Here is a 14,230-nt window from a genome sequence, read left to right as displayed (position 1 = left end):
TTAAGTCTGTTCTCTGTTCATAGAGACTACAACAGACAGTCAGGACTGCAGAGAACATCATCTGTGCCAACTAGCCCTCCAGTCAGGACTTAATTTCCAGAGTCAGGAAATGGGCAGAAAACGTCACTGCAACCACGACCTGTTTCAACTTCTCTCCTCTGGGAGGCGCTACAGACTACACTACACTATGCACCAAAACAACCACAGACAAGAACCGGTTCTTCCCACAGGCCATCGCCCCGAAAAACATCTAACACCAGACACACCCTATGCAATAGTGAAATAATAATTTATTTTCACTGTGTACACTCATATAACCTGCTACATAAACCGTGTCTTTTTTAGCATCCTCTGCACTCTGCAACATGAACACAGCACTATCTCTATGTCAATCAATCAATCAATCAATCAATCAATCAATCAATCAGACCCTCCACCCTCACCCCATTATAAAAAGAAGGCATAACACAAACTGAGAAAGCGCCATCTTATCATTTTACAGAGAGGGAACAGGCAGGTTAAAAAAAAATAATAATAGTAATTTAAAAAAAAAAACATTAAAATGTATACATAGTTAGAATAAATAGAATAAAAGTAAAACATAATAAAAATATATAGATAGCCAAAAAATGACAACCAACCAATTAAATGAACTTAAATTAAATTAAATTAAAAGCCCATTAAATGTATAAATGTAGATAAAAACTGAAATAAAACAGTAAAGAAAAAGAATATATAATATATATTATATTATATATATAATATATATTATATATATATATAATATATATCTATATATATTATATATCTATATATCTTTTTTTTTTGCTTTCTTATATATATATATATATATTAACAGACAGACAACTAACCAAATTAAATGAATACAAATAAAAACCCATTAATATGTATAGGCTAAATAGTTAGATAAAATAGAATAAAAGAAAAATGTAAAAAATATCAAATATAAAAATAAAAAATATTATTAGTTCAGATATATGAATAGACAACTAACAAAATAAATGTTAATATAGATACTTGTATTTTTAAATGTGTCTGTTAATCTGTTTTTATCTATTAGTTGTCTATTTATATATCTAAACCTTAATTTTCAAGTAAAAGACAGATTAAAAATGATTTTACATAGCATGTTGATGTTAGTTTAGCTGTTTTGGTCTGTATTTGTGTCTGTATGTGTTCATGTATATTGAACATGTGGTGTTCAGCAGCAGCATTAGGTGGCAGTGCAGAGTCGGGGGATGCCGTGGATGTTTTGTTTACTAGTCTGCTTCCTTGTAGCAGCAGCAGCAGCTCACACACACATTCCTGCTGACAGCAGAGATTCAGGCTGGACGAGGTGTGTGTGTCAGTGTGTGTGTGTGTGTGTGTGTGTGTCAGCTGACAGCTGTGTGATGCTACCATGTTAGCTCCGGAGTTAGCACGCAGGTACTTTACTTATTCAGCCGTTTGTGTCGCTGCGTTTTCTCTTTTGATAGTTTGACCACTTGTTTTTTTTTAATTTAAGTGACTATGCGACTTAAACCGAGCAGGTTTATCCTGAAACAAACTATCTAGCGGCTTTATTTTAGCATTAGCGATTAGCTCGTGGCAAATCTTCCTAGCAACCGTAGCTAACGTGAGCTAACGTCTTCACGCAGAGCTTCAGAGTGTCGGCTCAGCTCTCAGGGGAAAGTTATGCGAACACACTGTAGACCGGCGGCTTCTGCTGAGGTAAATGTTGATTAGATGGCAAAAACTGAGCAGGGTAATGGACTCGACATGCGGGGCGGCACAGAGAAGCTGACAGAAAATGGGAAAGGCGGCTCGTATGGATCCGACCCGGAGGTGAACGGCGGTGCTGTCCCCGGGGAGAGACAGGTGGACAAGTACGGATTCACGGGAGGAGCACAGCAGTACTCTGGAGACTCGTAAGTGGAGCTTCATAATGCTCAGTTTACCTTCAGTAGTGTTGGTTAGTCTTGAGATTAACAACATAAGAAGGTTTCCTGTGTTTACTGTGACTGTAACTGTAGGAAAGAAAGACTGATACCTGCTATAAACTGACTGTAGTTTGTGTGTGGAAGAAGGCAAACAAAGGATCAACATATGTCTTAACTTATATCAGTGTCTCTTTGTCCCCTGACCCTTTAACCTATCCACAGATAGCAGGAGAGTGATGGCCCCTTCTCAAACTTCTCAAACATCAACATGGAAACTAGGTCATGTTTCTTCAGAAAAGGGTTCAATATGTGGGGCGACTGGACTCGGTTGTAGATCCGTCAAGATGTCACTTCTTCAGTTCTGCGGAGTCATTATTGAACTATTAAAAAAAAAAGAAAAGAATATTACGATCAAAGATTAGAGAAAAGTACAAAAAACTTCTCTGCTTGTCCTCATCAGGGTTGCAGGGGCTGGAGCCTGTCCCAGCTGACTTAGGGCAAGTGGCAGGGTACACCCTGGACAAGTCACCATTTCATCACAGGACACATAGAGACAAACATTCATTCACACCAATTAACCTTTTAATTAGAGACACAGAAAGGCCACAGCCGAGGCTCAAAACCAGGAACTGGTCTGGCTGTGAAGGGACAGTGCTAACCACTGTACTACTGTCTGACCACCGAATCAGCCACTGTCATTCAATATGAATGTGTATTAGTCAGTATCCTCCTTAACTGTCATTACAGATTTAGTTTTAAAATGTTTACTCAGTGTTTTTGCCCATTCTTACGTCACTGACCTTTTTATTAGATCTCCTCTAAGTCTCTGAGGTCTATTGACCTGCAGGCTGATTTGGGGTCTAGGCTTAAGTGGGTGGGTTTGTTGTGGCCTCTATTTACACCTTGCTTTGAAAGTCATAGAGTACTTTGGTTATGACTGTAATGTAACACAGGAAGAGCTGAGGAAACCAGCCTGTTCTGGGCCTGTCATCTGCCGTAGGACATTTCATGCTTTTGTTCTGTTATCGAGAGTAAATCAGTGATTGACAGGTTGTGAACTTATGTGTAAAATCATGTCAGTCAGCTCTTTAAATTTGTTTGAAGTAGACCAGGCAGATCAGGAAAGGAAAGAGTGACACAACACAACAAGCTCTGATCTTTCAAAAGGACCGTAGTGAAGTGAGATACTGGTGTAGGTTTTTGCGTAGGAGGTCGTAGGGAAATGAACAAGGGGAAAGTTCTCCCACGGCTTCCTGTTTTCCTTGTGCTTTGCTGCCATTGCCAAGTGTTCCTCTGTTTCATCTGAGGTTAGGTTTCCTGTGTGGATGAGGAAGAGATGAGCCAAGGTCCCGCCTCCTCTCATGACAGGATTGCCCTGTCATAACTACACAGTACAGTATCGCCACTGTCAGTTTGCATGACAATAATTTGTTTATCTCGTATCTCCACAGTGCCGGACAAATCCCCATTGAGGTGCTGAGGCAGCGGGAGGCAAAATGGCTGGAGATGCTCAACAGCTGGGACAAGTGGATGGCCAAAAAACACAAGAAGGTCTGTTTTTATAAACCGTGAATGAAATCTGACTTCACTTTGTGCCTTCTTCTTAGTAGAATAAACACTTTGCAGGAGTTTGAGCACTGGTGGAGCATCAACATGCTTTTTAAAGACTGAACGATATACATTTATTTCAAAACTTGAAATCCTTCCACCATCATGCCATGTGTTTAAAATAAAACAGCATTTTCAGTACTGTCTATAGCTGTGACATGATCAACATGTCATATCCTGATTGAATTTTATATCCAGATAACAATACATATATTGATATAGCAGATTTTCTGTAAATGGAATGACTCAGTATTGTATTTATGATTTATTTCCTCATCTTTATGTCTATGTATTTATTTTACCCCATGAGGCATGTGCAGTATTTTATCTTTCTTACTTACTTTTTGTTGGCTGTCATTTGTTACCTCTGTACTGTTTTATTGGCCATGTATTCTATTAAGTTGATTGCAGCTGCGTGCAGCACTATTGCCCAAGCCAAACCTCCCCCGTGGGTATAATAAAGTCTATCTTATCTTAAATAGTTTATATGACATGACCACATGGAATGGCCCCAGCACCAACAAGTTGCAACAGCAGCCATCCATTATCTCCTTTCACCTTTGTGATTTTATTTTATTTTTATTTATTTTTTGTCCGTCCAAAAACATTTTGCAACGTCTGAGTCTGAGGTTTGTTTTGAGCACTCGACTGCACTTTTGCGGCTCTCTCTGTACTTGTTTGACATGATTCCTGTGCAGGTGGTAGAAGATGTTTGTGGCGTAGGTGGCATAATATGTAATAAGTATCGTTATCACTTTCTGATTGATGACTTTTCATAACCAAACCACGTCCATATCACAGAAGTTGACTCTCGCTTAAGTACGAGCTCCTTGTTTTGTTTTGTCTCGTCTGTTCTGTGACTCATTCATCTGTGTCTGTGTATGCAAATGTCCTCCCTGCAGCCTGTATCCATGACGTGTGACGGGGTGTGGCACAAAGAGTGATGCAAATTATGGGAAATATTGAACGAAAAAGCATAATATGAAGCAATAGACATTTTTCTATCGTCATACATCATCAGATTGCACAGCCGTGCTACCGTCCTCCTCCGATGTCTGTCTTCCTTCCTCCAGTTCTTCCTTCTTCTTACTTTCTGCAGGCTCACGTGTAACTGTGCATGTTCTCAATAACAGGTGAAAGAGCGCTGTCAGAAGGGGATCCCTCCATCCCTGCGTGGCCGGGCCTGGCTTTACCTCACTGGGGGGAAAGTGAGAAGGGAACAAAACCAGGGCAAATTCCAGGTAAGTCATATATTTGTGATCCCTGTTTGTGATTACACTTAAACTTGGTGAAAGGAAAACGGCTAAGAAATATGTTTTATGTGTTTTTAGGAACTTGACAGTCAGCCTGGAGATCCTAAATGGGTAGATATTATTGAGAGGGACCTCCATCGACAATTCCCCTTCCATGAAATGTTTGCAGCAAGAGGAGGTCATGGGTAAGCACTGCTTTCTTTTTCCAGAGGCTGATTATGCTCTTTGTTGTGTTGAATATCATTCTAATATCTATGTGTTGATACGTTCAGGCAGCAGGACCTGTTCCGTGTGTTGAAGGCTTATACGCTGCATCGTCCTGAAGAGGGATACTGTCAGGCTCAGGCTCCCATCGCTGCTGTACTCCTGATGCATATGCCAGCAGAGGTAACCACATACACACACAATTATACCACCAGAGTACCATTCAGTGTCACATTTTACTGTAATAAATGCTTACCCTTGTTTCTTCTCTTTTTGTCGTAGGATGCATTCTGGACTCTTGTCCAAATTTGTGAGAAATACCTTCCTGGATATTACAGTACAGGGCTGGTAAGAGTCCAAACAGACAGTCACTTTATTTTGCTATGAACACTGTTTGGCTGGCTGTATAGTGCCTGGAAAGCAGGAGGCTTGAGGCAGAGGTTAGGTGCAGACCAACCAGGTATTCATTTCCCCAACACTGAAGATTTTTTCACAGCAGGCGAAAAGTAGTCTTAGACCTTCATGCAGGCACTTTAATAGAAGAAAACATCCTGTAGCAGGATTAGATATTCACTGTGTTCAGCATGTCAATTATTATCTATCTGAACTGACACTCAAAGACTACATTCCTGCCACATTACAGGACCCAATCCTTGCATTTATTTATCATCGACTGATTTAGTCGGCCAAACACAAGTGTCAAAAATTATCAGTTAACTTCGGTTTATAGAGTCTGTACATGTGATATGTGGCTCGTGGTGGTGTTCTCAGATCAGTGTGACTCTGGCTCGACACTGATATGCTAACAACCTAATAACCTGAGGTGGTGACCAGGCTACAAGGACGAGATAATCAGATTAACTGAATAGAAAGTTCTTCCCCTCTCTCTCTCTCTTTCCACTGACTGCTGTTCCATGTTTCCCCCACAGGAGGCGATCCAGCTGGACGGGGAGATCCTTTACGCTCTTCTGCGTCGGGTGTCTCCCGTGGCCCACCGTCACCTGAAGAAGCACAAGCTGGAGCCCATCTTGTACATGACCGAGTGGTTCATGTGTGCCTTCTCTCGGACTCTGCCGTGGGCCTCGGTGCTGCGTGTCTGGGACATGTTCCTTTGTGAGGGTGAGACAGTTTGCTGAAAAACATAGTGATTAAAAGTGTTTTTTACCAGTAAAACACACAGTAGCACAGTAGACTAATAATTTGGTTATTAAAGTTAAATACAGTAGCAGTATTTAATCTTCCTCCAGGCCTGTTGTGTGCTTATTTGTTTCATTTTGGGATAAGGAAGCAAAGACTGCTGCACGTTGTGTAATGTGATGTTGTTCTCAGGAGTGAAGATCCTCTTCCGAGTGGGGCTGGTTCTCCTGAAATGCATGCTGGGATCCCAAGAGAAACTGAAGACCCGTCAAGGTCTCTATGAAACAATGGAGCTGCTCCGAGCTATAGAGCCACAGTACATGCAAGAAAGCTTCCTCGTGCACGAGGTACACTTTTCCTGTGTCATGGTTGTCGTTTGTTTTGAAGGTGCACCTACTGCAAGCTCAGCTGTCTTCCTCTTTGACTTTGCCTTACTGTGCTTGTGCTTATGAATCACGCCCCTTCTCCCCTTGTGCTTCAGGTTATTGAGTTACAAGTGTCAGAAAAGGACATTGAAAAGGAACACCATGCTCAGCTGCGGCGCTGGAAGGAGACTCACGGAGATCTCCACTGCAAGTCCCCTCCCAGGATGCACGGCGCCAAGGCCATCATGGCTGCAGAGCCGCCAAGCCGACAGGACCTGAAACAGATGCCCACCATCATCGTGGATTCTCTCCTGGTGCCCAAAACAGACGGGGTGAAAGCAGGGGACGCAAAGGAAAGTAGAAAGACTAAAGAGGAGAAACCGAAGAAAACAATCCTACCGCAGCAGGAGATTGTTAATCCTTACCTTCCTCCCACTGACCCCTCACCTCTCCTCAAACACATGACCATAGAAGGGTCCAAAGAGAGTCTGAGCAGTGTAGAGCATGACACTTACCTGTAGCAGGGAGACTGTCACCAGTTTACACTCGTAAATCTTTCCATACAACCTTTACTAACACAGCAGTGACACTCATTTCGGATTTCGGTCTCACGTCTTCGTTGTCAGTATCATGACGAACTTTGTCTCTGTCGTAGTCGTGATTAGTAAAATGACATTTTTACAACCATGACACTCCAAAAACAACTTCTGTCATTCAAAAATAGTGTAAACATTATAAAAAATAATGAAGCTGGCTTCAGATGCCATCGCTCAGACTAAGCAGTCGCTGTAATACAGGTCGTTTACTGCACTTTTAACGAAGTCATGGGAATTTAGCATTACATTATATATTTTTTTTAAATGTAATCGAACTCTGTACTTGCCAGGGAGCAACACCAGATGGCGACTGAGCCCTTTGCACACATGTCTGTGAGGCTGTGGGGAGCATGAAGCTGTTCACTTCATATGACTGAACATGTGGGAGTATACACTCGCTAACTCACTGTTAACAGCTACTGCTGCTATTTACCTCTTACAAGCAGTTCTCTGTGTCTTTCCTCTGCTATTAATGAAGTCTTAATTGATGAAGTCGTTTCTAGAGCAGCTTGCCTTTATAGTCTTCCTCTCTGCCTGCATCAGTCACTACATTGCCAACGCAGAGATCCGTAGTTATCCTGCTTTGCGACACTCGGCCATTCGCACTAATTTAGCACAGTCTTGTGGGTTATGCTGCGTCCATGAGTCCGTCTGTGTAGTTGTTGAACAATAGAGGGCATCCTGAGATTATCACCTCAGCTTCTGCAGTGACCAGCAGTACGAGTTTAAAAAAGAAAAAAAACTGACTCAAATGAAGGAACAAGTGTGTGCAGGGAAATTTTGTGCCACTAAGCCAAAGATTTGTAATGTGTATTTTTAAAGATTTGTGTTGTCCGAACAGTTTATTCAATCATATTGTGATACAGTATTTGATTGTTGTCAGTTTGAGAGAGCATTAGGTTTATATTTATGTCGTGAATAAGATATGGTAAAATGCCATTTTGTAGAATGATAATACAACGCTGTTTATTTGTTTTACTGTCATGCTTAAAGGTTTGTGGGTCCTTAGACTTAAAGACATCTAATTTTAGTGTAAAAGAAAAATCAGTGGGAGATTTGTTTTCTGCTTATATGCTCAATAAGTTACTTTTTCCTATTATTCTATATTTTTTACACCATAAACTAGGAACACAAGTGATGTACGCCTATAATCAAAAGCAGCTCTTTTCTAGTAGCATAATTTAGCTAAAGATTAACTGAAACACTAGGTCCTTTTTATCTGAAGTGCGTGACCCTACAGGATTTTCTTTGCTCCCATGCAAAAGGATTATTGTGTATAAGTCACAAAACATCTGAGCTACAAAAGATATCGAAAGTCTAGGGAGCCATAAACCTTTGATAATGAGCAAACAGTATGTCTTGATCCTCGTTTTATCTGAGATGATTCAGTGAAAAACTCTTAACGCCTGGGTGACGCTGCCTGCGTGAGCAGTGAAGAATCTCTTAATGTATTTGGATCGCAGTTTTCAGTAAAAATAGATGATATCTATTGATAGTCATTCTGTCATCATACCAGCAACATTTGATCTTTTACCACAGTTTAAGTGTTTATATTTGTTGTGAGAATATAAATATCTTATTTTAACTCACACCTCATGTATCTGTTCAGATTAAAAGCCCCTTAGGGTTCCTGTGGACAGAATACGAGTCCAAGTTTAGTGTATTGTATTTATCAAAAGCAAACTCGGTGTATGTCATGGACTGTTCACGCTTGCAATGTGACCCAGGCATGAATTCATAGGGAATCAACATGTAACGCTCTCAAGTCCATCAGCAGTTACGCGTGTAACTGTACATCAGATTATGTGCTGTCTACCTTTTTATAATGGAAATCAGTCGTGGGTATTTGTTGATTTATAAAACACTGTGGAGATTTTCATTTTTTACATGTATGCTACGGGTTTATTTGTCTGTTAGGAAGCTTTAAGTCTTCTGAAGCTTTTGATATTAAGATTTTAAACATTTTCTGTAGCAAAGAACATCAGCTGAGTTTCTATTAGAAGCTTTTTATACTGTCGTGTAGATGGTGCCACTAAGCTTCATCCAGTGAGGCATGATGATATGAAGGGAAAAAAACGTTGTTTTAGCTTCAATATTCATTCAAAAAAATATAAAATACAATCGATTAGGATGGTGAGATTCTCCTTAATGCTAATCATTGTAACTATTATGATTAAAGAGGACACTGATCCTGACTGGGGCTTGTAAATCTGCTGTTTTCGTCAATATTTAGGACTTTGTTTCTGATCTGTGTGCTGATTTGATTTGAAATCTCATATCTACAAGCTGTTTTATACCAAATTACATTTAAATCAATAAAATTTGAAACTTTTTTTGGCTTTAGCAGATCTGTCGTATTTCCCCCCCATTTACCTACATTTTAACATGAAACAAAGGCAGCGAGACAAGAGAAGCAGTGCCACACAGACTGGACTGAACAAGCGGGACTTCAATACACCCTGTGTTATCATTCAGCACCCTCACACCCGCCCTCGCGCAGCAGCACACTTCCTCAGACACCTGTTTCTCCGGCTCTTTCAGCTCTTTGAGGAATTTGCATCTCAAATAGGGCGAATTTCCCACAGCACCATCCAAAGCGCCTCACTCAGCCATTTGCCTTTGGTCTCTGAATGGAGTCTTCTGCGTGTATACAGGCCTTCTTCTTCTTCCTCCTCCTCCTCCTCCTCCTCCTCTTCCCCGACAAGGTTCAGCTGCAGTCCAAGAACATGACAGCCAAGAATGCTCTCCCCTACATTTTAATTTACCAACCAGTGAAACCTCAACACTTTTTAATTTATCGTAGTACTAGATGAATACCTTTGCATATAATTGCATTTGAATTCTTACAGTCTCCATACATCCGCTCAGGATACAGGATTTTATTTTATCACACCCAATAATCAGAAGACATGATTGAGATTTTTCATCCTCCTCATGTCACATTCCGGCATCTCCCCCGTAGCCTTCACTGTGGCTTTCCTCTGTTTGTGTGAAGGATTTTTGTGTGCCGTTTGTCTGACGATGCTTGTCATTAGAGCATTTTTGCAACTCTGACTCCTCTCATCATCTCTTTTGTGCCCTTTGCTATCCGTAAACAATGCAAACCCAACTCCACCCTCCACCTCAATCCAACCCGACGACGCCCCCACCCCCACCTGTCTGTCTCTCCCCGTGCTGTTGCACGCTGCCTTCGCTATAAGCGAGGGGGGTGTAATGGGAGATTGGCTTTATGGAGACGTGACCCAGACGTGCCCCCATAACCGCACACTGAGAAAAGAGCAGAGCAGAATTTGTAGCTTTCGTAGTAGGAATAGCTTGTTGCTGGGGCAGTGTTGTATATAAGAGCATCATGGTACACGCTGTCACAATTTAGTTTCTGTGCTCCTGTTTCATGGTACACCAATGAATGTACAAACAACGGTATAATCATGTTGAAGAAATCAGCGTTCTCGTGTTTTGGTGCATTATCTCCCATCTTTGTAGTGGTTATTTCTCCCTGTCCGTGTTGCTGTGAAGCCGCATTCAATCTGAAAATAGTTCTGTGTTTAAAAAAAAGGGGGCTATATTGATGTGGACGTGTTGCTACAAGTGCTGGTGAGACAATGAAATATGATCCAAGAGGTCCAGTTTGAGTAATACACTACATCCGTGAACTTTTAAGACACGTCAGACACTGAAACACTACACAGCAGTTTATCTTACTCTACGACAGGATTTTACAACTGTGGGAAGTCATCGCTGCAGCTATCATTGTGTCTTCTGTCTCAACGAAAGTTCACATTACTAAGTGATATACCAGTGCACATATTCGATTGGTCAACGCAGTCCATTGTCGACTGATGTTGCAGCAAAAGTTGACCTCAACGTTGTGGTTGCATCTTTCTTTCCTTTTCTGTCTGTCCGCTGTCACTTTCAGACAAAGACATTAAATACCCAAATTTATTTTTTAAAAAGTTTGATGACCTTGAGTTCTTTTCCAGGATCCCAGCTGTCCCAATGCAGTGGTGTTATCACAATGACTAAAGAGACTACGGTTTCTGAGAAAATGTGATTGTCTGACCACTGAGGACCTAAAAAAAGTGTAGACAGGACAGCCAGCAGGCTCAAATTTAACTTTCCCCATTCACAAAACATACATTTTGTCATCTTCCCGTGTCCCCAAGGGTCTGTAATGCAAAACTTTTTGAAATGGCCGCACATGAGTGAAGCTGATTGAACTTCCCTATGTTTTAAAGTACAGTGTGTAAGATTTAGGAGTATGTATTGGCAGCAATGGAATACAATATTTACAAGTATGTTTCCATCAGTGTATAATAGTAATAACAGTAGTAATAATAGTATTTTCATTGTTTTATAATGAGCCATTTATATTCACAGTGAGAGCGGGTCCTCCATGTTGAACCGCCACTTTTTTGTACAGTAGACCAGAACAGACAAACCAAACACTGATATAAATGCGGCCCTTTGCTTTTTATGCCAATTTTGGCAACCTGAGTTTTTCTTCCATGCTTAGAAGGAAGAGGGTGCAGCGTGCAAGAGTATTCATTTGGTTGCAATCTGCAACTGCACCACTAGGTGGCACTAAGTCCTACACACTGGACCCTTTAAGTTGAACTTGTCTTGAGCATTGGTATGCAGATACCTAATGTGGTGTAAACAAAATTGCATCTGCTGCTTGAGTCCATTTTGGAGTGTATCTAGGTCTAAATTAGTGCAGTTATAAGGACAACATCCCTCACCTGCTTCCCACCAATGAACCAAAATCACCACCATCACTGAGGAGCAACAGGTCAGCCTGAACTGGTTCAAATTCGACCTTGAACTACCAGAAAATCTGCTGTGCTTTTATAGTGGATTTATGGTAATTTCATTACTACAGAAACGTTCTGATTGCGTCTATTTTCGATTGCACACGTATAACCAAAGCTCATATTCTGTATATGTGTGTAAAAAGATATCCCACCCATGTGATGTCTGTTTATATACTGTAGCTGTTAATGGTGGAGTGAGTGAGCATAGTGAGGTGGATAATCTCATAGGAACATATGTGTGAATCGTCTGGGAGATTATAGTCTGGCTACATGAGCTGCAAAGCTCCTCTAAAGCTTTTTGGTAACAATGACTGAGGGTCTGCACCTTTATCCCCAGCCTGCCATCCCCCATCATGCCCTCTGCCCAAAGGGAGGATTAGAAGCTGTAGAGGTCAGGGGCACAAAACAAAAAACACAAACGTGACTCACTGATAATAGTTTGATAATGGTTTGACTGGATTGCAGCTGTTCCCACAGTCTGTATGTATGCATAAAGAGGTTCTAGCACATTGTGTAATGTCTTACAGGTCAAATAAAATCTGTGCCGCCCTTATTTTGTCCATACCCTGTCTATATGTGAGTGAACAGACGACTGTGCGCCCCTGTTTGGGACTTTTCCATGTTTTGGCACAAAGGCCTTGATGAAAGGTTTTAAGTAGCCGAGCTGCACGTGTGGGACAGGAAGTGAAGTCGAAGTGGAAGGTGTCAGAGGTCAGACAGATGCTCGTTCAATGGACAGTGGACAGGATGTGTGCTTGTCCTTTTATGGTGATCCTCAGGATAACAGTAGCACTAATGATCTCACATCCATCAGGTTTTTTTTGACATTGGGTTATGATCCGTAGTAGGAAATGATAACACGCACCTGTTTGGTTCCAGCCGGGGATCCCCCTGATCTCCTTCACATCAAAGTCCCAGATGAATCATCATAAGACTGATTTATATTGCACACTGCATAACAACCTCAGATCCACACCCAAGTTATTGTTCCTGTCTAAGGGTCATTTTCTGCTAAAAAGATCATAATAACAAAAGGATCATTAAGTTGACTGATTCCCCAAGTACTGAAATGTCAACATAAGCTTTAAACTAAACATAAATGGTCTATAAATTAAGTTATACAATAGGAAGGATAAGGTGGAGATGCAATGAAATGATGTATAGTGCTGTGTGGGTTAGAGGTCCAGTGTGTAACATAGGTGGCAGAAATGGAATATAATAACTCTGTTTCATTAGTGCATAATCACTTGAAAATAATAATAAGAATGTTTTCATAACATTAGAATAAAGCTTTTTTTTTAAAAATCTACATAGCAAGCGGATCCTCTTGGAGTTGTACCATGTTGCACAGCCATCTTTCTACACTAGCCCAGATCGGACAAATGAAACACTGGGTCTAGATCATTGACTGTACAAAGAATGGACAATGTATGTGTGATGTCACTCACAGGTTTCTGAAGAGCCGTTTTGAAGCTTAAAATCTCAGGTGCTGGCCACCTCAATGCTGGCGGTCCTGCCCCCGCCACCTCCTATGCAATCTAAATATCAGAAGACCTGGATCATCAGCAGACCTGAGGTGAGCCAAACGATGTCTGGGTGCTCAAACAAGCCATCTGTAACAGCACCTACCCGTCAGTCAAATTACCAAGCCTTAATATAATCTGAAAAGGTGAGTTCTATAAAAATTCACCCTCAGTACAGATGTCATGAATGGCGAAATTAGCTATAGAGACCAAAACAGTTTTTTGTACCAGTCTGTAAACATGTTTATTTCTGCTGTGAAGTTGGACATTTTAACATGGGGACTTATGGATACTGACTCGTTCTGTAGCCAGCCTCGAGTGGCTGGTCAAGGAACTGCAGTTTTTGGCACTTTCGTATAGGCTCCACTTCACAGCTACAGAGGTTGCTGCTTGGTCGGTAGGTTCACATACACACTTGGTGGGTGGCTTGAGGGAGAGGTGAGGGGAATTCAGTTGGTTGCAGCCTGTAGTCTCATCAATAGATGACCTTTAAACAAAATCCTGTTTGTGGAAAGTGCCATGTGTAAGTTGTATGTTGTATGCCCAATGGATGCAAAATGAACTTCAGTGTGAACTGACAATAAAGTTGTATTGTAACGTATCATATTTAAAGACCCAGACAGTTTTACATTTTGTTATATTGTCAAACTTGGATCTTTATGTGTACGTACTCTGTTGTGCACTCAGCTGATCCAGAACTTGTAAAAGATCACATCTTCCAATTATTCTGGCTCCTTTCCACTCGATTTCAGTATGTTTGAAGTCAGGCAGGCCGTTACACATGATACAACCT

General features: G+C 41.1%; 1 protein-coding gene across 1 annotated transcript; it reads left to right on the top strand.

The window, feature by feature from the left end:
- The first annotated feature begins 1,229 nt into the window (after window positions 1-1,229).
- Window positions 1,230-9,435, top strand: LOC104923195 (TBC1 domain family member 10A). The gene is made up of 9 exons (XM_010736227.3): window positions 1,230-1,928; window positions 3,392-3,491; window positions 4,682-4,789; window positions 4,880-4,986; window positions 5,074-5,188; window positions 5,288-5,353; window positions 5,935-6,124; window positions 6,335-6,489; window positions 6,624-9,435. The coding sequence occupies exons 1-9, from the start codon at window positions 1,747-1,749 to the stop codon at window positions 7,026-7,028; spliced, it is 1,428 nt and encodes a 475-aa protein (XP_010734529.2). The 5' UTR covers window positions 1,230-1,746; the 3' UTR covers window positions 7,029-9,435.
- The last annotated feature ends 4,795 nt before the right edge of the window (window positions 9,436-14,230 follow it).

The sequence above is a fragment of the Larimichthys crocea genome, chromosome IX (assembly GCF_000972845.2).
Source record: "Larimichthys crocea isolate SSNF chromosome IX, L_crocea_2.0, whole genome shotgun sequence".
NCBI classification, from domain to species: Eukaryota; Metazoa; Chordata; class Actinopteri; family Sciaenidae; genus Larimichthys; species Larimichthys crocea.
Note: the sequence above shows the minus strand (reverse complement) of the source record. Positions and strands in the feature narration are given on the sequence as shown.